Source organism: Pistacia vera, unplaced genomic scaffold (assembly GCF_008641045.1).
Source record: "Pistacia vera cultivar Batoury unplaced genomic scaffold, PisVer_v2 Contig195, whole genome shotgun sequence".
Classification (NCBI taxonomy): domain Eukaryota; kingdom Viridiplantae; phylum Streptophyta; class Magnoliopsida; order Sapindales; family Anacardiaceae; genus Pistacia; species Pistacia vera.
The window spans coordinates 315264-339627 of record NW_022195996.1 but is presented as its reverse complement, the minus strand read 5'-3'; the positions used below and the strand labels follow the sequence as shown (position 1 = coordinate 339627).

Below are 24364 nucleotides of genomic sequence, written 5' to 3'. Positions count from 1 at the left end.
CTTAGGGGATTTAGGCTTTACAGTTTAGGGCTTAGGATTTTTTAGGCTTTAGAGTTTGGGGTTTTGAGTTTTTTAGGATCTAGGGTTTAAGGTTGTAGGTTGTTTAGGGTTTAGGGTTTAGGGTTTAAGGTTTTTTAGGGTTTAGGGTTTGGGGTTTTTTAGGCTTTAGGGTTTAAGGTTTAAGGTTTTTTATGTTTTAAGGTTTAGGGTGTCAGATTTTTTAGGGGTTACGGTTTTTAGGGTTTAGTGTTTAGTGTTTAGAGTTTAGGGTTTTTTAGTGTTTGAGGTTTAGGGTTTAAGGTTTTTAAGGCTAAGGGTGTAGGATTTTTTAAGGCTTTTTCGGGTTTAAGGTTTAGGGTTTAGGCTTTTGGTTTTAGCATTTAGGGTTTAGAGTATTGGGTTTTTTAGGGTTTTGGGTTTAGCGTTTAGGTTTTAGGGTCTTTTAGGGTTTAGGGGTTAAGCTTTACGTTTTTTAGGGTTTTGGGTTTAACGTTTAGGGTATAGGGTTTTTTTATTGTGTAGGGTTTAAGGTCTTTTAGGCTTTAGGGCTTAGCATTTTTTCAGGTTTTAGGGTTTAAGCTTTAGTGTTTAGAGCTTTTTAGGGTTTCAGATATAAGGTTTTGGGTTTTTTCAAATTTAACGTTTAGGGTTTATGGTTTTTTTTTACTTAGGGTTTTGGGTTTAAGGTTTTTTTTTTAAGAAATAATCAAGTCATGGCAACGGAAAACAAAAATTATTTACAACATGGATCGTTCCTTAGAACCAAGATCAAGGCACAAATTTACAGTTTATGCATTATATTAGAATCTACAGAAAAAATCATTTTAGAGTTAAGAAATCATACGCATGTTTGAAGGCTCCTCCAACTTGTCTCTAAACGAGTTTCGCTACCGATCCAAGGGTAGGATCGAACCAGCGATAATTCACACAAAGATAGCCCCAAGGAACCAAATAGGGATTTGCTAGATCCTCTTTAGCCTTAAGAACCAAGAACAAAATTAATAATATTTTGATTCAACAAAAAAAAGCAATCTGGCGTGGGAAGAGAGAAAAAGGGGGCTGGAATTTTTAATCTTAATGACTGAAATGAAATGTTATTTCATTTCACAAAAATTCTACACTTATATAGTGCACACAATGCCCTATTCCCTCACGGAATAGGCTTGGGCACCAACCCAAACAACCCCTATGTCCAAACAGCCCCATTTAGGTATTTTAATTATTATTATTATTATTTCAATTCAATTCAATTAATATATATACCATATATTAACATTTAACAATAACAATAATTCATTTAAATATATGAGAACACATATTTAAATATAATCTCACTTATTTAATGTTAATATCAAATTAAATAAAGGCTACGACCTCAGCAAATTTAATTGCATTGTGAGATTACCAAAATATCATTTTGCCTAAAAAGACGAAAAATGCCCTTCTTATAAACTGGTTCTTAAATTATCTTCTATATGTGTGACCCATAAGCTCTTTATCATACCGATAGTGTGTAGTATCGCGATTAACACCAATTAAGCATCTCACTATACACAGACCAAGATTGGCCCCTAGCAAGGTATCATGGTGACCCGATAGATTCGGATTCAGCGAAGCAACTACCTGTCAATGATATGGTTACCGAACAATCCAATCCTTTCATCATCTGTTATCTCAAAGAGACCGAGGCACAAAAATAGTGTCAACCTCAGTTACTCTCGACATGTATGTATTCAGTTATTGGACCAATGACCGGAATAATAATCTGGATAGAGCAACAACTCAATCCCACTGTAGCCACAGTTTTAGTGTCATTGCCATTTACTGAATTGCATTGTGAGATAACTTCTCTCGTACCGGGAGTATTGAATCCTCTGTCAATCCACCATAGTCTTAATACACTCTTTGATGTAGCCAATCATTACCGTATTGACAGCTCTAAATAGAACTGTATTGGGCTAGTGTCAAACTACACCAATCGGTGCACAAAGTGCTTTAGTGATCTCAAGTCTAAGGATCACATGCACCACTATTCATTAGAGGATTTGTTCCATAGACACTAGGGTTACCATCCATATGGAATCCTTTGGTGGGTCAGTCCAGTGAACTTGCCTACAGCAAACACCCATGTGTTGCACCAAGCTGTCACCAAACAACCTTGACAGGTAAGATCAGTCACTACCTTTCAATAGGGTCATTCAACACTTATTAGGAAACGACCCGATAACGAAGTGGAAAACAAAACAATAATTTCTAGGATCATTCCCATTGAGCCAAGATCAAAGGTATAAATTTTACAGTTTATAAAATAACAAGAATCTGCAAAAAATAAATCTCAAGTTTAGATTCATACCCACGTTGGAGGCTCCTCCAATGTTGTCTCTGAACGTGTTTGCTACCGATCCAAGTGTAGGATCGAACCCACAAAGTCCACACAAAGACAATCACAAGGAACCAATGAGGGATTTGCTAGATCCTCCTTGGCCTTAAGAAATCAAGAAGAAAACAAAAAGGTATTTGATTTTAGCACAAACTAAAACTGGGGTGGGAAAGTGTTTTTCTTTGTGTTGTGTGTTTTTCTTTTCTCTCAAAAAGGCAAATTAAAATCTTTTTAAAATCACACAAACACTTTTTCTTTTATAGGTAAACTTAGTTGCCCTATTCCCATATGGAATGGGCTTGGGCTCCAACCCAAACACCCCATGTTACCAAATACTCCCAATTAGATATTTTATTTAATTTCACCATTATCTCAATTAAAATCAATTAATATTTAATTAACATTTAACAATAATGATGATTTAATTAAATATGTGCGAACACATATTTAAACATAATTTCACTTATTTAATTTTTCTAAAAAATTAAATAAAGGCTACGACCCAGCAAATTTAATTGCACTATGAAATTACCCAAATACCCTTTCACCTAAAAAGACGAAAACGCCATTCTTTCTTCTTGGCTCTTAAATTATCTTCTATGTGTGTGACCCATAGGCTCCTCATCATACCGATAGTGTATAGTATCGCAATTAACACCAATTAATCGTCTCACTAATACACAGACCAAGATTGGCCACTAGCAAGGCATCATGGACACTCGATAGATTCGGATTCAGCAAAGTAACTACCTGTCAACAATATGGTTACTATGCAATTCGATCCTTTCATCATACGTTATCTCTGTAACGCCCCACTTGAGGTACGTAGTTAATGCTTCTTCTTTTGCTCTTTTTGAGTTGATTCATTATTGTTTGGTTGGCCTTTGAGTGTTATGTTGAACACTTGCCTTGATATTGGTTGAAAATAGAAGAAGTTTAGTGTTTTAGGATTCGCTGGGGCGAAGAATAATCTTTGCCGCGGCGAAGAGGTGTTGTAGCCACGGGGAAGCTGCTAGACAGTTTCGCCGCGGCGACAGAAGATTCCTCGCCGCGGCGATGTGCCAACCAAAATGTTTGTTAAGTTTTAGATATTTTCTTCCCTAAGGCCAATTTGACCTTTCTACCCCTAATTAGTAGGAAAAGTGGGGAGTAAATTGAAAGGATTTTTCATGGAGAATATGTTATTGTGGGGGTGTTTTTGTAATGAATCAAAGGATATAGATGGAGTTCTTAGGGAAGAGTAAGGGCAAAATGTGAAGGCTTGTGCTTAAAGAGAGTTAAAAGGAATTAAGTCATTGCAAACCGTTCATTCTTCTTCTCCATCGCCACTCTCCTTTCTTATTTCCTCTCAATTTCTCTTTCATTTGTTAAGGGACTTTTAGAAGGCTTTTGGAGTGATTTGGGGTAGAAAATCAATCTAAGGCATCCTAAGGTAAGGATTCTTGCTTTGGATGTGAAGTTTTGTGAGATTTTGTGTATCTCCACTCTTTCATCTAATTAAGAGTGAAATGACCATTTTACCCTAATGAACTTTAAGGAATTTTCTTCACATTTGTCTAAGGTTAACTTCAAAGAATCCAAAGGGTATTAAGGCATAAGTAAATTACGTACCATGATGTGGGTGTTACAGGAGGTCACTACAGGACGCTCTTACATGGCCTATTCTCTCTTGGCTCCCTTTGCTCCAGTGGGCTAGCTTGCATCTTAGACGCAAAGGGGATTTCACGCACCTTCTTTCCCATTAGTCCTTTCAGCTAACGTTTATTTCCTATCGTTTGAATGAAATAACTGTGTGTTTTGTCAACACTGTAGCTCTCGCAAAGATACGGTCTTTGTATTTGTGATTTAGTCTAAGCCAAGATATGGGTTTAGCACCCAAGTATGAGATCTCGGCCCAGCTCTGTGCAATATGGCATCTTCTGATTAGCTTTGTAGGGAGCCTGCGTGCTCTTTTATGCTGGTTGTGGTTTATGGCATCTTCTTGTTTTGTTTTGTAGGGGAGTCTGCATGCTAGTTTATGCCAATTGTGGCTTGTGGTTGTCTTCCTTGTGTTTTTTTTTACTGAGATTTATCAGTCTTCTCTTGGGGTGATGCCCCTCGTTTTTGACATTTTTGTCTCTTTTAATAAATTCTTACCTTTCCAAAAAAAGGTTTCAGTTTTTTTGGTTAGGGTTTAAGGTTTTTGTTGCTTTAGGGTTTAGGGTGTATGATTTTTCAAGGTTACGGTTTTTTAGGGTTTAGCATTTAGCATTTAGGGTTTAGAGTTTAGGGTTTTTTAAGGATTAGAGGTTTAGGGTTAGGGGTTTTAGGGTTCAAGTTAAGGTTTTTAGGGTTTGGGGTTTGGGGGAGGATTTTTTATGATTTACGGTTTTTTAGGGTTTAGTGTTTAGGGTTGAGGTTTAGAGTTTTTGGTTTAGGGGTTTTTAGGGTTTAGGGTTAAAGGTATTTTAGGTTTAGGTTTGGGTTTTTTAGTGTTTATGGTTTAAGGTTTTCTAGGTTTTAGGGTTTGGGGTGTAGGATCTTTAGGGTTTGCGGTTTTTAGGTTTAGTTTTCTGGTTAGTGTTTAGGTTTGGGGTTTTTAGTTTTTTAAGGTTTAGGATTTATGTTTTAGGGTTTTAAGGGTTTTAAGGTTTAGGGTTTAGGGTTTAGGGGTTTTTAGGGTTTAGGGTTGAAGGTTTTAAGAGTTTTCAGATTTAGGGTTTAGCATTGTTTAGGGTTTAACATTGTTTAGGTGTTTAGGGTTTTTGGGGTTTAGGGTTTTTTAGGGTCTAGGATTTTGTGTTTCTAGGTTTAGGGTTTAGAGTTTTTCAGGGTTAGGGTTTTTTGTCTTTACGATTTTTTAGGGTTTTAGTGTTTATGGTTTAGGGTTTTTGGGTTTAGCGTTTAGGGTTTAAGGCTCAGGGCTTGGGGATTAGGCTTTACAGTTAGGGCTTAGGATTTTTTAGGCTTTAGAGTTTGGGGTTTTGAGTTTTTTAGGATCTAGGGTTTAAGGTTGTAGGTTGTTTAGGGTTTGAGGGTTTAGGGTTTAAGGTTTTTTAGGGTTTAGGGTTTGGGGTTTTTTAGGCTTTAGGGTTAAGGTTTAGGTTTTTTATGTTTAAGGTTTAGGGTGTCAGATTTTTTAGGGGTTACGGTTTTTAGGTTTAGTTTTAGTGTTTAGAGTTTAGGGTTTTTTAGTGTTTGAGGTTTAGGGTTTAAGGTTTTTAAGGCTAAGGGGTGTAGGATTTTTTAAGGCTTTTTCGGGTTTAAGGTTTAGGTTTAGGCTTTTGGTTTTAGCATTTAGGGTTTAGAGTATTGGGTTTTTTAGGGTTTTGGGTTTAGCGTTTAGGTTTTAGGGTCTTTTAGGGTTTAGGGTTAAGCTTTACGTTTTTAGGGTTTTGGGTTTAACGTTTAGGGTATAGGGTTTTTTTTATGTGTAGGGTTTAAGGTCTTTAGGCTTAGGGCTTAGCATTTTTTCAGGTTTTAGGGTTTAAGCTTTAGTGTTAGAGCTTTTTAGGGTTTCAGATATAAGGTTTTGGGTTTTTTCAAATTTAACTTTAGGGTTTAGGTTTTTTTTTACTTAGGGTTTTGGGTTTAAGGTTTTTTTTTTAAGAAATAATCAAGTCATGGCAACGGAAAACAAAATTATTTCAACATGGATCGTTCCTTAGAACCAAGATCAAGGCACAAATTTACAGTTTATGCATTATATTAGAATCTACAGAAAAAATCATTTTAGAGTTAAGAAATCATACGCATGTTTAAGGCTCCTCCACTTGTCTCTAAACGAGTTTCGCTACCGATCCAAGGGTAGGATCGAACCAGCGATAATTCACACAAAGTAGCCCCAGGAACCAATAGGGATTTGCTAGATCCTCTTTAGCCTTAAGAACCAAGAACAAAATTAATAATATTTTGATTCAACAAAAAAAGCAATCTGGCGTGGGAAGAGAGAAAAAGGGGGCTGGAATTTTTATCTTAATCTGAAATGAAATGTTTTTCATTTCACAAAAATTCTACACTTATATAGTGCACACAATGCCCTATTCCCTCACGGAATAGGCTTGGGCACCAACCCAAACAACCCTATGTCCAAACAGCCCATTTAGGTATTTTAATTATTATTATTATTATTTCAATTCAATTCATTAATATATTATATATATTATATATATATATATATATATATATTATATATATATATATATCATATATATAATATATATATATATATATATATATATCAATATTAACATTAACAATAGCAATGATTCATTTAAATATATGAGAACACATATTTAAAATATATCTCACTTATTTAATGTTAATATCAATTAAATAAACCTTGAATATGTGAGATCATTTCCCTTTTGCTCTAAATCTCTTCCTCTTGGACCTAGATCATATAAAAACCATAAAAATTTAAAACTTTAAAGTTTAATCACATTCCTTTTGCTAGAATCTTACCTTAGGATGCTTTAGGATTGAAAATCTCCAAAAATCCAAACCAAATCCTATGATTTTCCTTTGAAATTTAGTGAAGGAAATTGAGAGAAAATGGGGTATAGGTGGTGTTAACAAGGGCTGAAGTATGTTAGGATTTCTTCAAATAAAGCGTTATATCAAATAATATATGCATGTATTCCCATTTTGCCCTTGCACTTTCTATGAAATTCCATTATGTCCTTTAGTCAATTACTAAAATACCCTTATTTTTATTAGCTTCTCCACGTTATTCTATTTCTTTTCACTTTGTCACACCCAGCCTTCTGCCGGCTTGCCCGGCAGGCCTAGGCCCAGACCCGAGTGTGAATTCTAGGTACTGTCCCCCCCCCCCCCCCCCCCTTTAAGGGATTTCTTTCGCCTCCCCTACTACTCGAACCCAAGACCAAGGGGCTATAGTCAATTGGGAAGCATGGTGAGTACCATCAGGCCTAGGCCCAGACCCGAGTGTGAATTTTAGTTTTTAACGTTTTGGGCTTACAGCTTTCTAAGGTTTAGGGGTTTTTAAGGTTTATAGTTTAAGGATTTTTTGGGTTGCGGGTTTAAGACTTTTAGGGTTTAGGGCTTAGCATTTTTAGGGTTTTAGGCTTTTTAGTGTTTACGGTTTAGTGTTCATAGTTTAGGGTTTAACATTTAGGGTTTACGATTTTTTAGGATTTAGGGTTTAGGGTTTTTTAGGGCTTAGGATTTTTTTGGATTTGGGGTTTAGCGTTATTTGGGGTTTTAGGCTTTTTAGGGTTTACAGTTTATGGTTTTTTAGGATTTAGAGTTTAGGGTTTAAGGTTTTTTTGGTTTTAGGGTTTAGGGTGTATGATTTTTCAGGGTTTAAGATTATTTTTATTTTTAGGGTTTAACGTTTAGCATTTAGGGTTTAGGGTTTTTTAGTTTTCAGGTTTTGGGTTTACGGTTTACGGTTTTCTAAGGTTTAGGGGTTTTTTGGGTTTAGGGTTTAAGATTTTTTAGGGTTTTGGGTTTAGCATTGTTTAGGTTTTAGGCTTTTTAGGGTTTAGCGTTTACAGTTTAGGGTTTACAGATTTTTAGGATTTAGGGTTCAGGGTTTTTTGTGTTTACGATTTTTTAGGGTTTAGTGTTTAGGGTTTTAGGTTTTAGGTTTAGCATTTAAGGTTTAGGGTTTAGTGCTTAGGGTTTTTTATGCTTTTCAGTTTGGGGTTTTGAGTTTTTTCGTAATTTATGTTTTTTGGGTTTTAGGGTGTAAGGTATTTTAGGTTTTAGGGTTTACGATGTAGGGTTTTTTAGGGTTTACGGTTTTTTAGGGTTTAGTGTTTGGGGTTTGGGGCTTAGGGTTTTTTAGGCTTTAAAGTTTAGGGTTTCAAGTTCTTCAGGATTCAAGGTTTAGTGTTTAGGGTTTTTTAGGTTTACTGTTTTTTATGGGTTAGTGTTAAGATATTTTAGGGTTTAGCGTTGTTTAGGGTTTTGGGTTTTTTAGGGATTAGGGTTTAGTGCTTAGGGTTTTTTAGGATTTAGGGTTTAGGGTTTTTTAGGGTTTAGGGTTTAGGGTTTCCCGGGCATATTCCACGTCACTCTTTCATTCTCTGGCTCGCTTTTCTTGGTCGGCTTCACACCATGGACCGGCTCAGTTCTCATGGTGTCACTACATCCTCCCAGTGTGTTTTGTGCAGATCAGCTACAGAGACCCATGACCATTTGTTTTTCAGTTGTGACTTTTCTAGTTTTGTTTGGCGGGAGGTCAGTACCAGGACGCTCTCTACATGGCCTACTCTCCTCTGGCTCCATCTGCTTCAGTGGGCGAGCTTGCATCTTCGACGAAAAGGTGACTTCAGCCACCTTCTTTCCCGGTTGGTCCTTTCAGCCACAGTTTATTTCCTATGGTTTGAACAAAATAATAGTGTGTTTCGTCAGCATTGTAGCTCTCGCAGAGATATTGTCTTAGCTATTTGTGATCTAATTCGGGCAAAGATTTTGGGTCTAGCACCTAAGTACGAGATCTCAACTCAGCTCCGTGTGATATGGCATCTTCCTGATTAGCTTTGGAAGTAGCCTGCGTACTCTTTTGTGCCGGTTTGTGGCTTTGTGTTTGTGGTGAGCCTGCATGCTCTTTTATGCCGATTTGTGGCTTTGTTATTTATGGCATCTTCTTGCTTTGTGGGGAGCCTGCATGCTCTCTTTATGTTGTTTGTGACTTTGTGGGGTTTCCCATGGGTTTTTGACTGAGAGGTATCAGTCATCCTCTTGGGGTATGCCCCTCGTATTTGTACTTTTTTGGTCTTTTATACATACTTACCTTATCCAAAAAAAAGTTTTTTAGGGTTTAGTGCTTAGGGTTTTTTGTGTTTACAATTTTTTAGGGTTAAGTGTTCATGGTATAGGGTTTTGGGTTTTAGCAGTTTGGGTTTAGGGCTTAGGGTTTTTTAGGCGTTAGTGTTTAGGGTTTCGAGTTTTATAGGATTTAGGGTTTAGGGTTTATAGTTTATTATTTTTTAGGTTTTAGGGCTTAGGATGTAGGGTTTTTTAGGGTTTACGGTTTTTTTAGGGTTTAGTGTTTGGGGTTTGAGGCTTAGGGTTTTTTTGGGTTTAGGGTTTAAGGTTTTTTAGGCTTTAGGGTTTAGCATTTTTTAGGGTTTTGGGTATATTAGGCTTTAGCATTTTTCAGGGTTTACAGTTTTTTATGGTTTAGTGTTTAATATTTAGGGTTTAGTTTTTTTTGTGTTTATGATTTTTTAGGGTTTAGCGTTTATGGTATCGGATTTTGGGTTCAGCGTTTAGGGTTTAGGGTTTAGGCCCTAGGGTGTTTTGGGCTTTAGTGTTTTGGGTCTCGAGCTTTTTAGGATTTAAGGTTTAGGGTTTAGGATTTTTTTGGGCTTACAGTTTAAGGTTTTTTTACGTCTTAGGGTTTAGGGTGTAGGATTTTCTAGGGTTTACTGTTTTTTATGGATTAGTGCTTAGGGTTTAGGGTTTTTTGTGTTTACGATTTTTTAGGTTAAGTGTTTATGGTATAGGATTTTGGGTTTAGCGTTTAGGGTTTAGGGTCAATGGTTTTTTTGGGCTTTAGTATTTAGGGTTTTGAGTTTTTTAGGGTTTAGGATTTTTTTGGGTTTAGGGTTTAAGGTTTTTTAGGTTTTAGGGTTTAGGGTGTAGGATTTTTAGGGTTTACAGTTTTTTAGGGTTTAGTGTTTAGGGTCTAGGGTTCAGAGTTTAGGGTTTTTTATCATTTAAGGTTTAGGGTTTTTTAGGGTTCAAAGTTTAGGGTTTAGGGTTTAAGATTTTATAAGGTTTAGGGCTTAGCATTATTTAGGGTTTTAGGTATAAGGTTTAGGGTTTAGGGTTTTTTATGTTTATGGTTTTTCAGGGTTTTAGTGTTTAGGGTTTAGGGTTGATGTTGTGTCAAACTACGCTAGGCGCCGTGGACGGGGTGTTTGTGTCCTCAACAGAACGGGAGCGGTTACTAATGTGACGTTGAAGCAACTGGCTGCTTTAGCTGAGAGTGTGATAACACTACATAGGCGGTTCGAGATTTTATCCCTCACGAGGACGTCACTACCACCACCGGCGCCACCAGGAGCGGGTGGCTTGACTATATATCTGGCGGGTGGATAGGGACAAGTGGTGGGAGGGAGCGTTGTGGGGCCTTTGACGGCTTCAAGTCCGGTGGTTTTGATAGTGGCATCATTTGCAAATGCAGTTTATGATAGGTTACCACTTGAGGAAGAAGAATCACCGATTTAGCCAGCTGCTTCCCAGTCATCGAGAGTGATAGGTGGTGGAGGGCAATTGGGCGATGGAGGAAACGACGGAAGTAATTCCGGTGGAGGTGTTCCTTTCTATAATTTAGGAGTGACTATGGGAAATTATCCTCCTTTCCCTGGTGATGTTTTTGGTTGGGGTAGTGGCACTGCAGGTGGTAGTACTACAAGGCCACCATTTTAATAGTAAGTTTGAAGAACAGGAGAAGAAAAATAAGGAGAAATCAAATTAAACTTGTCACTGAGAAACGCTGTAGAGATCATAAAGTCCTCTAAAATTAAAGCTAAATGAAGAAATTTTAAATAGGAATACCAAAGATCATGTACATAGGCTTGAAGCTTCTGAATCAGCAAGTTCCAAATTCATATGTACAAAATATTATTCTGACATTTTTAATTTTGTTTATTTTCTGTTGATGATCTATATATATATAGGCTCTGCACCAATGTCTTCTTATTCTTCTACCAGTACCACATTTATACATAACTCTATCATTTTGTATTTTGGTTTTGTAATCCTCTACGCAGTAGTAGTAACAGTAGCTCCACTTTGCATTATGCTGACTAAACGTTACAGAAGAAGAAGAGCTATAGGAAAGGAAAGTTCTAATGTTAGTTACGAAATGGCCTGGTAGAATTGAACACTGTTTCTCAGTCAAATCTCTTTTGTTGTTCAAAAGATTCTAATTAAACAAACAAACCACCATCTTGGGCAGAAAAGAAAAACCCTAATTCCAAAATGCAGGAAAACAGATGTTGGCATTGGAACTATTGAATCAAAACATTGAAACTTGAAAAATTAGTATGCATGGATGGGTTGGGTGGTGCTTTGTCTCTTTTGCTTCTTCAATTTTACTTAGTCATTGCTTTGCTTATGGTTAGCATTACCACTAGGGTAAAATAGTAAAGGGGCCAACATGGGTTCCTAAGTTTGAGTCCCCCAAACACTAATAGGGGTAACCACTAAAGGAATTTATCCGGTCATTCATTCAGGACTTCGAGGGATTAGTTGAGGTGCATGCAAGTTGACTGAACACACCTCTAGTCACCAATATATATATATAATTAATTAGTTGCATTAATAGTGCTCTTCTTAGGTTTTACCTTTTTGTTTCTTAGCCTATTTCTATCTCCTCCCCATTGATATCTCAAATTCACTGTCTTGACTAAAGGAATAGATTAAGAAGTTAGACTTATATAAAATTAAATTCCATGCCATTCATGATCCCTTTACCAATTAATTTTTTAGTAACCATTACTGGGTGGTATGAGGTAAAAGAGCAAAAAATATTTCATAAATCTTATGTTCGAGTCTCTTCAACCACTAATAGGAGGCCATTGGGCAGTTGGGCTTTATCTAGAGACAGTTCCAGGATCTGGGGGATTAGTTGAGGTACGCACAAACGGGCTTAAAACCTCCAATGATAAATAAATAAAATTCTTTTAGTCAAGTAGTGTTATCTGGTATGCCATTAGGCAATAAATTAACTTGTTAATTCCTCTGAATAATATATATTCTTTGATCTCTCAAATAAGCAGTTGCAATGATGTAACACCAAAAATACTACTGTTTAGCAAAATTATATATGCTTGGATTCCACTCGTACGTTTTTTTTTTTTTTTTTTAATCATCGAGGGTGTCCGAACCAGTTTGCCAACATATATATATATTATATCCTTGAATTAATTTTCTTAAATATGGAAATTAGTTAAAAAGCTAATTAACAAGCGTTTTTTATGGCCATGAACAAATGAATATACTTTAATTAATATAGTGGTTGCAATTGAAAATGTTACATGTTACACTTTGTAAAGAAAATAATAATGTAGATGAGTTAGCTATTTTGAGAAAGACAAGGGCAGAAAAAAAAGCATGGATTGATCAATGGTGAAAAAAATTTCATGGACGTGGAAGAAAGTGTTGAAATAACTGTCACTGCTTTCAAACAATCTCCTTAAAATTCGTAACAACACAGCCTTGTATCAGACTTGGTCTCTCACCATTAAATCACTTCTTTTCTTTCAATATTATTTCCAATGTGCCTTCCCATTCCGAATTTCGTCCCCGCCCCTAAGAATATGGTGGAACAAGCTTTCATCATCAGCCTGAATCCTGCTTCCATTATGCATCTTCACTTCTGTTCTTCAACCTCCAATTAATTAATCATGCTCTTACATTTTCATCACTCTGCAACAGATAATTGTAATTAACAAACAAACTTTTATTTATACAATGGCTTCTCTAACTTCACAAACGTCAAAGAAGGTAAGAAATGGCGGGAGTTCTAAGGATTCACCCAGCGGTCGCAATTCAACAAGTGGACAAACTGTAAAATTTGCAAGAAGAACTTCAAGTGGGCGGTATGTCAGTCTGTCGAGAGAAGATCTTGATATGTCTGGTGAAATATCAGGAGATTACATGAATTATACTGTCCACATTCCTCCAACTCCTGACAACCAGCCCATGGATTCCTCTGTGGCTGTCAAGGCTGAAGAGCAATACGTTTCTAATTCTCTTTTTACAGGCGGATTCAATAGCGTTACGCGTGCACATCTCATGGACAAGGTGATTGAGTCCGAGGTCACTCATCCTCAGATGGCTGGAGCCAAAGGTTCTTCTTGTTCCATGCCTGCTTGTGATGGCAAGGCCATGAAGGATGAGAGAGGAGCTGATATTGTTCCTTGTGAATGCCGGTATTAATTCATTTGATTAACAAAGTTTATCAGGTTCAGCACAATAGTCTTTCATAATAATAATGATAAAATTGTTTCTTTTCCAGGTTCAAAATATGCAGAGATTGTTACCTGGATGCACAAAAGGAAAATGGGCTGTGTCCGGGTTGCAAGGAGCCTCATACGTTTTACATCCTGCTGTATTTGGGTTGGTCTTTCTGTCTGAATTTGGGCTTGGTTTATGTAACACGTGAAGATGCCTCTTATAGAGCTTAATACCTTTCTCAACTTAAGCTTTTAGGTGAAGTTGTTTATCAACAAAATTGTTTTTGAAATTTCGTTGTAATTTCAATTTCTTGTGGTCTTTTGTGCTTTTAATATAAGTAATCAGTTTATGCATGCTTAAATGTTTTGTACATAAATAATATTTGTATACAGGAGATTAAATTAATAGTAATCATTTTGATTAAGCATTATTGAAGTTATAAAAGTAGTTGTGTTCTAGATTGACGTAAGAAAATTTTAATCAATAAGCAAACACTGATTATAAATGTTTAACGTTAAAATTCATGGATTCCCTTGAAATTAACTTGGCTTTTATGAGCATCGTGGTTAAACATTATTAAAATTATCTCATAAAATTTGTGGTTCATAGGATTAACATAAAAACAAAAAGGAGAAGATGAAAATTTAATCAATAAAAAACAAACGAATGTTAAATAAATACATATTGATCCATCCACTACATTTAATAAGAGAAATTAATTGAAAGAATTAACATGTCAAAACATTGAGAGAAAAGTTCAAGATTATGTTTCACATTTCATTAATTCTCTCGCAGAATATAATACGTTAAAAAATTAGAATAGAAAAGTCTTACACCTATCAAAATTTTCTCTCTTCTAATTGATTCCATCTATTATTGGAAGTATAGTCTAATGAACTTCAAATCCGACTTCGCTACCTCGTGGTGCACCTCTAATAATAGTCTATAATAAACAACATAAAAACTAATCTTATAAATGAAGAATTTTTAACTAGAAAAGGGATATGGACCTAATGTTGTTTGCTACAATACTTTAATCAAATGGTATTGCAAAAATAAAGAAGTTAATGAAGTTCTTAGTCTTTATCAGGAGAAGATTTTAGAAGGAATTAGGCTTAATGTGATTATAAATAACAATTTGTTAACTTGCCTTTTTCTTAAAGCTAATGTAAAATATGCACAGAAATTAGTTGGTGAGATGCAACTTAATGGTTTTACCTTGTTCTTGGACACATATCATTTTTATTGATGGACTTTGCAATAATAGATGTGTTTCGGAAGAAGTGGAAATGTTTCATACTTTAGTAAATATTAAGTTTGCAGTTGACCTTGAAAGCTTGAATTCCCTCTTTGATGGATTGTGTAAAACAGGGATACCCGAAACTGCTTGGTAACTATTTTAGAAATTTCTCTCATTGAAAGCCTAGTGCCTTAGAAATTTTGTAACTATTTTTAGAATTTAGTTTTGATGGATACCATTGTTTCCAAATTTTACATGCAACTAGGGTCATAATAGAGATTACAACGTTATAAGAAGCACATTCATAACAGAAGCTCTTTACTGAGATATGTGTATGTGCGACTGTCTAATCACTTGATATGTGCTGATCATATATGTTAATGTATAGTGCACGTTGTGGATAAGGTAATGTAGAACATTACAATAGTATCATAAAGTGTTAAGGACATCAAGTCAACTCCTTTGAGCTTCACTATAATTAAAGATATTCATTTAAGATTTTTGAAATAATAAATTTTTTCTAGTTATTAATAAACTATTAGTCTGCTATAACATATATCTATAAAATTAATAAATATTTATTAAATTGCCCTGATTCTATTATTTTAACCCTTATAATTTAACAGTAGAGATTTTTATTATTTTATAAATTTGATTATTTTTATTATATTAAACCTCAAGGCTGTCAATATAACTCTATTGTATAATACAAAACTAGTAATTATATTAAACTAACTCTATTGTATAATACAAAATTAGTAATTATATTAAACTATACGTACTATTATTTTAGTAATATAGATATTTCAGCAATATAATTAGCATANGATTTTCATCTTCATGTGATTATAATTCAATCTTCCTAACAGGTAATGCTGAAGCCTCCTAGCGGTGATCCTCTGCTGGGAAGCGCAGATGATGATAAGATCATAGACTTCACAGATGTGGATATACGCCTACCTTTATTTGTGTATATGTCACGTGAGAAACGACCGGGCTATGATCATAACAAGAAAGCTGGTGCCATGAATGCTCTGGTACGAGCATCAGCTATTTTGTCAAACGGACCTTTCATGCTCAACCTTGATTGTGATCACTACATCTATAACTGCAAAGCCGTTCGTGAAGGAATGTGCTTTATGATGGACAGAGGTGGTGAAAATATCTGCTACATTCAGTTTCCACAGAGATTTGAAGGCATTGATCCTTCTGATCGATATGCTAATCATAATACTGTTTTCTTTGATGGCAATATGCGTGCCCTGGATGGTGTGCAGGTAGATAACATATATTTCTTTTCATTTTGGTGTCTCTTTAACATTTAAAGATCATTTACCAAGTAATAACTCTTCACTCTCAGGGTCCTGTGTATGTGGGAACGGGGACCATGTTTAGGCGATTTGCACTGTATGGATTTGACCCACCAAATCCTAACAAGACGCCTCAAAATAACTCCACCGAGATGCATGCCTTGAGTCCCACAGACTTCGACTCCACTCTTGATGTGAATCTACTTCCCAAGCGATTTGGAAATTCTACAATGCTGGCTGAATCTATTCCCATTGCAGAGTTTCAAGGCCGACCTCTCGCTGATCATCCTTCTGTCTCCTATGGACGTCCTCCTGGCGCTCTTAGAATCCCCAGGGACCCCCTTGATGCTACTACAGTTGCTGAAGCAGTCTCTGTCATTTCTTGTTGGTACGTTTCTCTATTTTGAAAACAATTACATAGAACTTCAACTTATGGCCCAAATCTTGAGATTCTTTTTGTAAATGACAGGTACGAGGACAAGACAGAATGGGGTGAGCGAGTGGGTTGGATTTATGGTTCTGTCACAGAAGATGTGGTGACAGGCTACCGTATGCACAACCGTGGATGGCACTCTGTGTATTGTATCACCAAGCGTGATGCATTTCGTGGTTCAGCTCCAATCAATCTTACTGATCGACTCCATCAGGTGCTGCGGTGGGCAACAGGCTCAGTCGAGATTTTTTTCTCCAGAAACAATGCGTTTCTTGCCTCTAGAAGACTCAAGTTCCTGCAGCGCCTGGCTTACCTGAATGTCGGCATCTATCCATTCACTTCAGTGTTCCTCATTGTGTATACCTTCCTCCCTGCACTTTCGCTGCTTTCAGGACACTTCATCGTGAAAACTCTAAATATTGTGTTCTTAGTGTACCTGCTAATTATAACTATTTGTCTGATCGGGCTAGCCATTCTTGAGGTGAAGTGGTCTGGTATAGGATTGGAAGAGTGGTGGAGAAATGAGCAGTTCTGGCTCATCTCTGGAACCAGTGCTCATTTGGCTGCAGTTGTCCAAGGTCTTCTTAAAGTGATGGCAGGGATTGAAATTTCTTTCACATTGACTACCAAATCTTCATCAGACGATGACGAAGACATTTATGCAGACCTATATGTAGTGAAGTGGACTTCCCTGATGATTCCACCAATTGTTATAGCCATGATAAATATAATTGCCATTGTGATAGCATTCTTAAGGCAAATTTATAGCACAGTACCACAGTGGAGTAAGTTCATTGGTGGAGCTTTCTTTAGCTTCTGGGTGTTGGCTCATTTATACCCATTTGCCAAGGGCTTGATGGGCAGAAGAGGGAAGACACCAACAATTGTATTTGTTTGGTCAGGTCTCATTGCTATCACACTTTCCTTGCTCTGGATTTCCATTAGCCCACCTGGAAACGATGCATCAGCTACAGTTGGCGGCACTGGTTTCCAATTCCCATAAACTGGGACCAAATACTGTTTAACTATTTTTTACTTCGTTGCTATACAAAGTCACAGGTGGGGATTCTACAAGATTCTAATGCCTAAAAATGAAGAAGAAGATTTTGCATTCACCATTATTCTTTACCTAATCTATCATGGCTGGCTGTAGGTTAAATGATAGGGTATAAACAAGGTTTTGTTTTAGTACTGTAACTGAAACAATGTTTTAATATATTAGTAATGTGCTATGTGCTTCAAACTACAATTTGATGCTGCAAGTTGTTTACCTTTAGCAGATGAATCACAATAAATGGAGCAGTTTACGATTGAAGAGATGAGGAAAGGAACCATACTTTTTGCTCAGCCACCAGAATTGTTCTGTACATCTGAAATACCAGACTAGCAAATAGCAATAATACTGTACCATTCACTATTTTGTTCTCTGTTCATACTTGCAAAACTTATATGATAACTTAAATCAAAGGCAAGAGGTCAATGCAGTATATACAAAGGAAAATACATTTAACAAACAACTAGAAAGAAGGAAGTTGCAACATGAGTGATACAGGTGTTCTAAAATATAAGTTACTTGTTTATTTCAAACTTATGTTACTGACATACAGAAGCCTAAATGCAATAGAAAGAAGGAATTTGCAGTGAATAGATATAGACTACCTCCCGAAAGGTAAAAGATACAGTGTTCTACATATTTACCTCTCTCCATTGAAAAAGGAAAACCATAATCTTCCATACCTATCCAACTATGATACTCAACTATAAACATAACTAGAAGCATTCATTAAATAAGCTTGACCTTCAACCACCATTGTTGCCTAGTTAAGTATTCTTTCACCGCAAAATCAGACTTGATAATTTGATGTTAGCTTGTTTCATCTTCTTGGAGCCAAGCTGAAGGATAAATCCTTGTATGTGGGGAAAGGGACAACAATTTCCACAATCTACAGATCTGACTGCTCAAATGGGACACGCACAAACAACTGGCCATGCAGAGTAACCACTGCAGATGTTTGATGTGGATCAATTCTGGAAGGTAAGCTAACAACCTATTAAAAAGGCAAAAAATAAATATAATGAGATAAATTGTACATTTTCTATATTTAAAATAAATTTACTAGTCTGAGAATTCCATAAAGTTTCTTTTTTTTTTTTTCCCCCTCTCTTGTGCTCTTTTTCTTCTCGTCATAGAGCAATGTCCATGACAGTTCAAAACTAATGAGAAAAAATCACATCAACCCAAGGACTTCATCTTTCTTGAATTGGTTTAAATTATTATAAGATCAGAATTCAACAAAATCCACCTTGAAACCTCGTTACCATATAAGTACTCCTATAACCAAACCTATTAAGTGGTACACTTTGGAGAGGATAGATAGTAACATAAGTACTTCTGCTATTTTGGGATATCCAACAACTCATTAAAGAGAGAAGAGATCCACGTTACTTTTCAAGTGACCTAAACATGCTGCAAAACCAAAACTACTTCACACCTGCAAGCCACATGCAACTTTGCTTTTTATCTTATCAACCTTGACTAACCTTCTTAAAGGGTGTCACACCCCAGGGATTATCCAGTTGCTCTGGCTGACCAGATATAACCAAGCGTCCTGCTGGATCAGACTGAACATGCACCTGGTTTATAAAAGAGCAGAGTAAAAATAATTCTCAACAGAAGATGGACCATCAAAGCAAAAATTGAGCAGACATTTGTTAAAGAGAGGATTCTACAGGTTTACCAGAAGGTTTCTCCTTGTTTGATTAAATTTTCTACTTAATGTATTAATTTTCTGATAACCAAGAGATTTTCAAGCATGAGCATCTGTTCAAACTCTATAACTTTTAGTAGTTAGGACACCAATGAAATATAATATACAAGGTAGGTGATGTATAGGGAGATTTGAACATCATGAATTTTGTTAAATCCCTTGGAACTGAGAGTACATGAACACTAAAATGTGCATTGTGTTCTGACCTCAGTCAGTCCATTTCAATACGGGCAGGTGAACAGTACCATACCCTTGGCTAAAGCTACACTTTAAAGGGTTAAAACAAGCCGGCAAGAAGACAGCCCACCCAACCTTGACATTTAGGTGGTTGACCAATGTTATAATACAAACAGGTCAACCCTTAAGCTCAAATTCCATGACTCTGAGATCAAGACCAGCCTATGAGAACACAATTTAACCAAATATAAGTTTACAAGCTGGGTTTTTCAAATTTGGTCAACTCAGCAATAGGGTTGATTGTCTATTACTTTTTCTTTTTTTACTCAATCATAACTGGGAGGTGGCAGTGACTTGATCTAGGGCTTTCAGTTTTTGCTGACTTCAGGAATCTTTTTAGAATGTCCTGATCTATTGATTTTGAATTTCTTTTTTTTTCAATTGCCTTGGGTTGTCCTATACATGTCAATCCATACTTCGGAACTCTTGTGCATACTTTTGTAAATGTTTAATCCTTAGTATCACATCAATTTCTGATTTCAGTTAATGAAAAAACAAAAAACAAAACAAAATACAACCAAGCCTATGCATCCATTTAAAGTTTTACCTCCTCTCGTAGAAGCCCAGGAACTAAAGCATATACTTCAAAGCAATCACTCTGCATACAACCAAATTTTCTATGATAGTTATACATCCATCAACTATTATTCACTGGAAAAATATTACACTTTCATAAGAGCAACACTAAACTTACAGTTTTTTGTACATTAATCTTCACCCAATCAGCAGGAGGTCCAATATCAATTACCATCGTATCCGATCTGCCACAAGAATGGCATGAACTCTCTCTAGTCAGAATATAATTTTATTTATTAGAAGTTAAGAAGTGGCCCAAAAAATAATCACTGATCTTAACTGTGAATTTGCTCCTTTCATAGTAGAAACTTGAACGGTACGCTCAACACTAGACGGCTTTTTACGCTTCAGTATACCTGAGTCAATAAAACCAAGTTTTAGGGAGTAATGGACCAACAGAAGAAAAATATACTTTAAAAAATGAGGGACTATATTGATAATTGAGGTTGCTCAAGACGCTGACAGTTGAATTTGTACCTATATTTTTAATCTGTCTATCACTCTTTGGCGTAGAACTTGAGTTCTTTTCCTAGTTAAGAAAAAATATTTTGTTACCTGAAAACAGTTAACAGAGCACTATGGAAGGGGAAGAGGTTTATTCAAACTAAAATGAAAAAGAAAAAGAATAGATTTAACTAATAATTCTTATGTCTCCACAGACCTTGATGATTGGCTGACAAACCTCACCACTACCAAGAAGACGCTTAGAATGCCAACCCTGCATAGCACGAGCTGCAGCATCCCTCCGAGCCCTGCCTGATCCTAAAGCTTGACAGCTAACCGCCTGAGATATTCATAAGAATCATTATAAGTTGCATGACTTTACAGTAAATTAATGCACATGAGCATCATTTTGTACATAATTTAGCACTACCATGTGCAATAACCTATAAAAGCACCAGGAAGCCCACCCGCTAACAATGATTAGCATACCAGCACAATCACCACAAATGCTACATATGGCCCACAAGACCACTGGCAATTCCATTTCCTGGATTATCTTAAATACAGTATATTTGAAACACCAAAATTCAATTCCTTCAGGAAAAAATTGAAGATTGAGAAAACTAGAAGCAACAATGAGAATCTCCAAACCCCAATATACACCTAACATAGATTATTATTCTCATAATTAACTTTATCTTGTTACCCATAAGTTCATCAAGCAAGCTATGTTCAAAATCCACAACCAGTCTAAAGACGCAGCTTAAAAGAATCAACAGAATACAGCAGCAAAATCTTTCCCAAAGCTACCACTTAAAAAGATAGCAACCAAAAGCATAGCCAACATACTCTACACCAACCTACACAAAGAGATGCTTATAACACTAGCAACCACCCCACTGAGATTTTACAGCACAGATCATCTTCCATTGTATTGATCATATTAACATGACTGATTCATCTGACCAACACCAGCTATAAGTTTTCCCAACCGCCCAATTCTTTGTCATATCCCCTCACAAATCGCAATTTCCAACGCACTCCACAATCCATCAGTGCATTTATTTTCCAACAAGAGCATTCCTAAGCACCATGTAAATTATTGTGCGTAGTGGAGATTTAAATTTGTGTAAGGAAACCTAATTTATAAGGGAACCAAAAAAGATCAAAAGGGCCTAATTTACATAGGGCAATGACTACTACTTCCACAATAACTTCAACAACAAATCACTAAATGCCTTTGCCTTAGAATGTGAACTTCTATTTTCACCACCAAACTTCCACTCCTAAATCCTCCTTATAGTTTGTGTCCAACTGAGTATCACCAAGAACATTTTCTAACCTCCTTATAGTTTGTGTCCAACAGAGTATCACCAAGAACATTTTCTAAGAATGCAATACCCAACAAAACAGTAGAACATGATGCTACCAAACAAGACTATAAGGTAAACATGGTGCATCATGATATGCACACCAAACCATATCATTAAGATAAAACATTTCGTTCTTGATACATCAAAGACATGGTTCAACATCTTTCAAATTACCTGACTCTCAATCCTACTGGGCTCTGTAAGGGAAACATCACGGTAAGAATGCTCACCATCTTGCAATCTTTGCCTCTCATATTCGAGTAGAGCCTGCAAAAACTGATGATTAGTAAAGATTTAAAAGATGCAAATAATCAGGAGGCTGTTCTTTTTGCCTGAAAATAAAATAGCAGTAAAAAAAAAAAACTAAAATCGACAAAGCTAAAGAGTGTAACCTTCTCATAAAATATTCGGAATGTCCAGGAGACAGTGGTGCATGTCCTATCCAAATGTAAACCATAGAAATCAACCATTTATTGACCAACATAACTTCAATTTTTTTAATAAAATAAAAAAAGCAAAGTGATTAATAGTAATCACTATCAACAAGAGCAAGTAAAACAGTGATCAGGGGTGAGTTATAAAACAAATAATGGTTCACTAAACCTTATCTAGGGGAGGTATGAGTATTGTTGTAAGCTTTGGTAACTCCACCAAAGAAAAAAAATCACAGAAAAACACACATTGTGATAAAATTCATTTAAACAAATTCATAAGATGAAATTGTAATGCTCCTCATTTTTATTTTTCATAGATACATAGTCATCCTTACTTTGGGGGATTGAATGACTCTCCCACTTGCCTCCACAACTTGCATGAAGTGACCTGAGAATGCCCACAAACATAAAAAAGCTTTAATACCTCTCGAAATACTTTCAATCACTGAAACAGAATACAAAGACCAACTGAACTACAGCTGGATAATCGAGCAGAATCAGAAACCATTAGAAAATAAACACAATACAGGCAACCAGTAGAACATATAACTTAGAAAGAGACACACCGAAACCAAGTTTCTCGGATCAGCATTTGAAATAATTATAAATCACTTGAACAAGAAAATATTTCAACAGAGAAACCAAACAAACCTCTTCATAACCACCGAGTTTGATCACAGCTCTCCATAACCTGAACCAAAGGACCACAAAAAAACCTCTAATAATTAAAAAGCTGTCTAGTAGAAACCATACTCAAACTCAGAAGACTACAACGAGCAAAAACATACTTGAGCAAATTCAGGTCCTCTTTGTAGAACTTCGGGTGCTTAAATTCTAGGCTTCTCTCTTTATAGAAATTTTCTACCTCCTTCACAAATGCTGCTTGCTCCTCCTCCGTTCCTGATTCATCACCCTCGGCAACTGGAGGTTCATAAAGAAAGGAAAGGTTTGAGCTTTTCATACCAACTTCACACCCAACATCAACATGAGGATTTGGCTCCTTAACTTCACTGCTCGGAGACAACTCCATTTCAGCCACTCCATTCAATTCCAGGTCCTTCTCATCATTTTCAGCTTTTATCTCTGAATACCTCACATCCGATGCAACACAATCTAGCTGATTTGATGGAGGCTCATGACCGCCATCGTCTTTGCTATGAGAAAGTTCATTAGCAGTTTCATCAACAGCTGCAACATCATTCTCCGCTTTAGCAGCAGCAGCAGGTTCAACCAAATCTTTATTATCAACAACTGATTCATCAGCCTTGTCATTTTTATCCACAGACTCCATTTTGGCATCTTCATCTTTGCCATGTAATCCATCCACATTGTCAAAAGGTTGAACATCAGTAAGCGTTTGGTCATCAACGGAAGCAGGGTTATCATCAGTGGCTAATCCAACACTTTTGACATCACTATCCTCAACATTCTCAATAGAGTCTGGATTTTCTGGTTGAGAAGAAGGTGGGTCTTTGGCTTCAAGTTGATGGTCTTTATCTTCTTTTCCCTTTTCTTCTTTGACACCACCCATCTCACTATCACTCATCTTAAAAAACAAAACTTCCTGTACATATAAGCTAACGTCAAAACTCCTCCAAAAAGAAAAGAAGCAAAAGAAAGAAAGCCCTAAAAGCCAAAAGGGTCTCTGTAACAATAAGAGAAGAAGACAAGCCGCAGCTAACATTTACAGTAACCTCCCTTTAAACAAAAAGTAAAAGAAAAAACACAAAGAAACGTCATTTATAAACAGAGTAGATGACACATGGTTAGTTAAAAATAACAATGGGAGAAAAGAAGAAGAAGAAGCATACTTAGGTTGAGCTGAAACAGAAGGCAGCCGTTTAAATTAAGTTGAGATTAGTTTAAAACCCTAACGCTGTTTGTTTTTCTGTTTTGTTGAGGAGTTGCAGAAACAAGTGAGAGCGTGGCAATGTTTGTTTGCAGAGAAGAGAGAAGACAGAGAGCAGAGCTAAATTGTCACGCCTCTATTTATCTTTTTCATCTTTCTCACGTGTGTCACCCAACTATACTTCCATTTGTTTTTTTAATATTTCCATTATCAACTCATCATGTCTTTCCAAATTTTTTCATTCTGTTTTACAAGTTTCCTCTTTTATTTATACATTTCTTGACTTTCCTCTTGCTATACCACCCACCCCTTTTATCACATTATTTAATTTCCAATTTATTAACTTTAATGGAAAATTGTTAATTGTTAATTGTATTGAATGAGCAACTTTTCTGTTCCA

The 24364-nt window shown here is 36.2% G+C and overlaps 2 protein-coding genes and 1 pseudogene across 2 annotated transcripts; 2 read left to right on the top strand and 1 right to left on the bottom strand.

Annotated features, from left to right (window-relative positions):
- The first annotated feature begins 8443 nt into the window (after positions 1–8443).
- LOC116127738 lies at positions 8444–10765 on the top strand (annotated as a pseudogene).
- A 2049-nt stretch (positions 10766–12814) lies between these two features.
- Positions 12815–17363, top strand: LOC116127737 (cellulose synthase-like protein D4). Its single transcript, XM_031413379.1, has 5 exons — positions 12815–13275; positions 13362–13491; positions 15410–15817; positions 15901–16238; positions 16320–17363. The coding sequence occupies exons 1-5, from the start codon at positions 12815–12817 to the stop codon at positions 17284–17286; spliced, it is 2304 nt and encodes a 767-aa protein (XP_031269239.1). The 3' UTR covers positions 17287–17363.
- A 407-nt stretch (positions 17364–17770) lies between these two features.
- On the bottom strand, positions 17771–24133 carry LOC116127777 (AT-rich interactive domain-containing protein 5-like). Its single transcript, XM_031413431.1, has 13 exons — positions 23927–24133; positions 22904–23679; positions 22767–22806; positions 22451–22503; positions 22074–22119; positions 21856–21948; positions 20526–20648; positions 20342–20393; positions 20145–20220; positions 19983–20049; positions 19836–19886; positions 18825–18917; positions 17771–18331 (listed from the first exon to the last, which is right to left on the bottom strand). The coding sequence occupies exons 2-13, from the start codon at positions 23659–23661 to the stop codon at positions 18227–18229; spliced, it is 1557 nt and encodes a 518-aa protein (XP_031269291.1). The 5' UTR covers positions 23662–23679; positions 23927–24133; the 3' UTR covers positions 17771–18226.
- Positions 24134–24364: the final 231 nt, after the last annotated feature.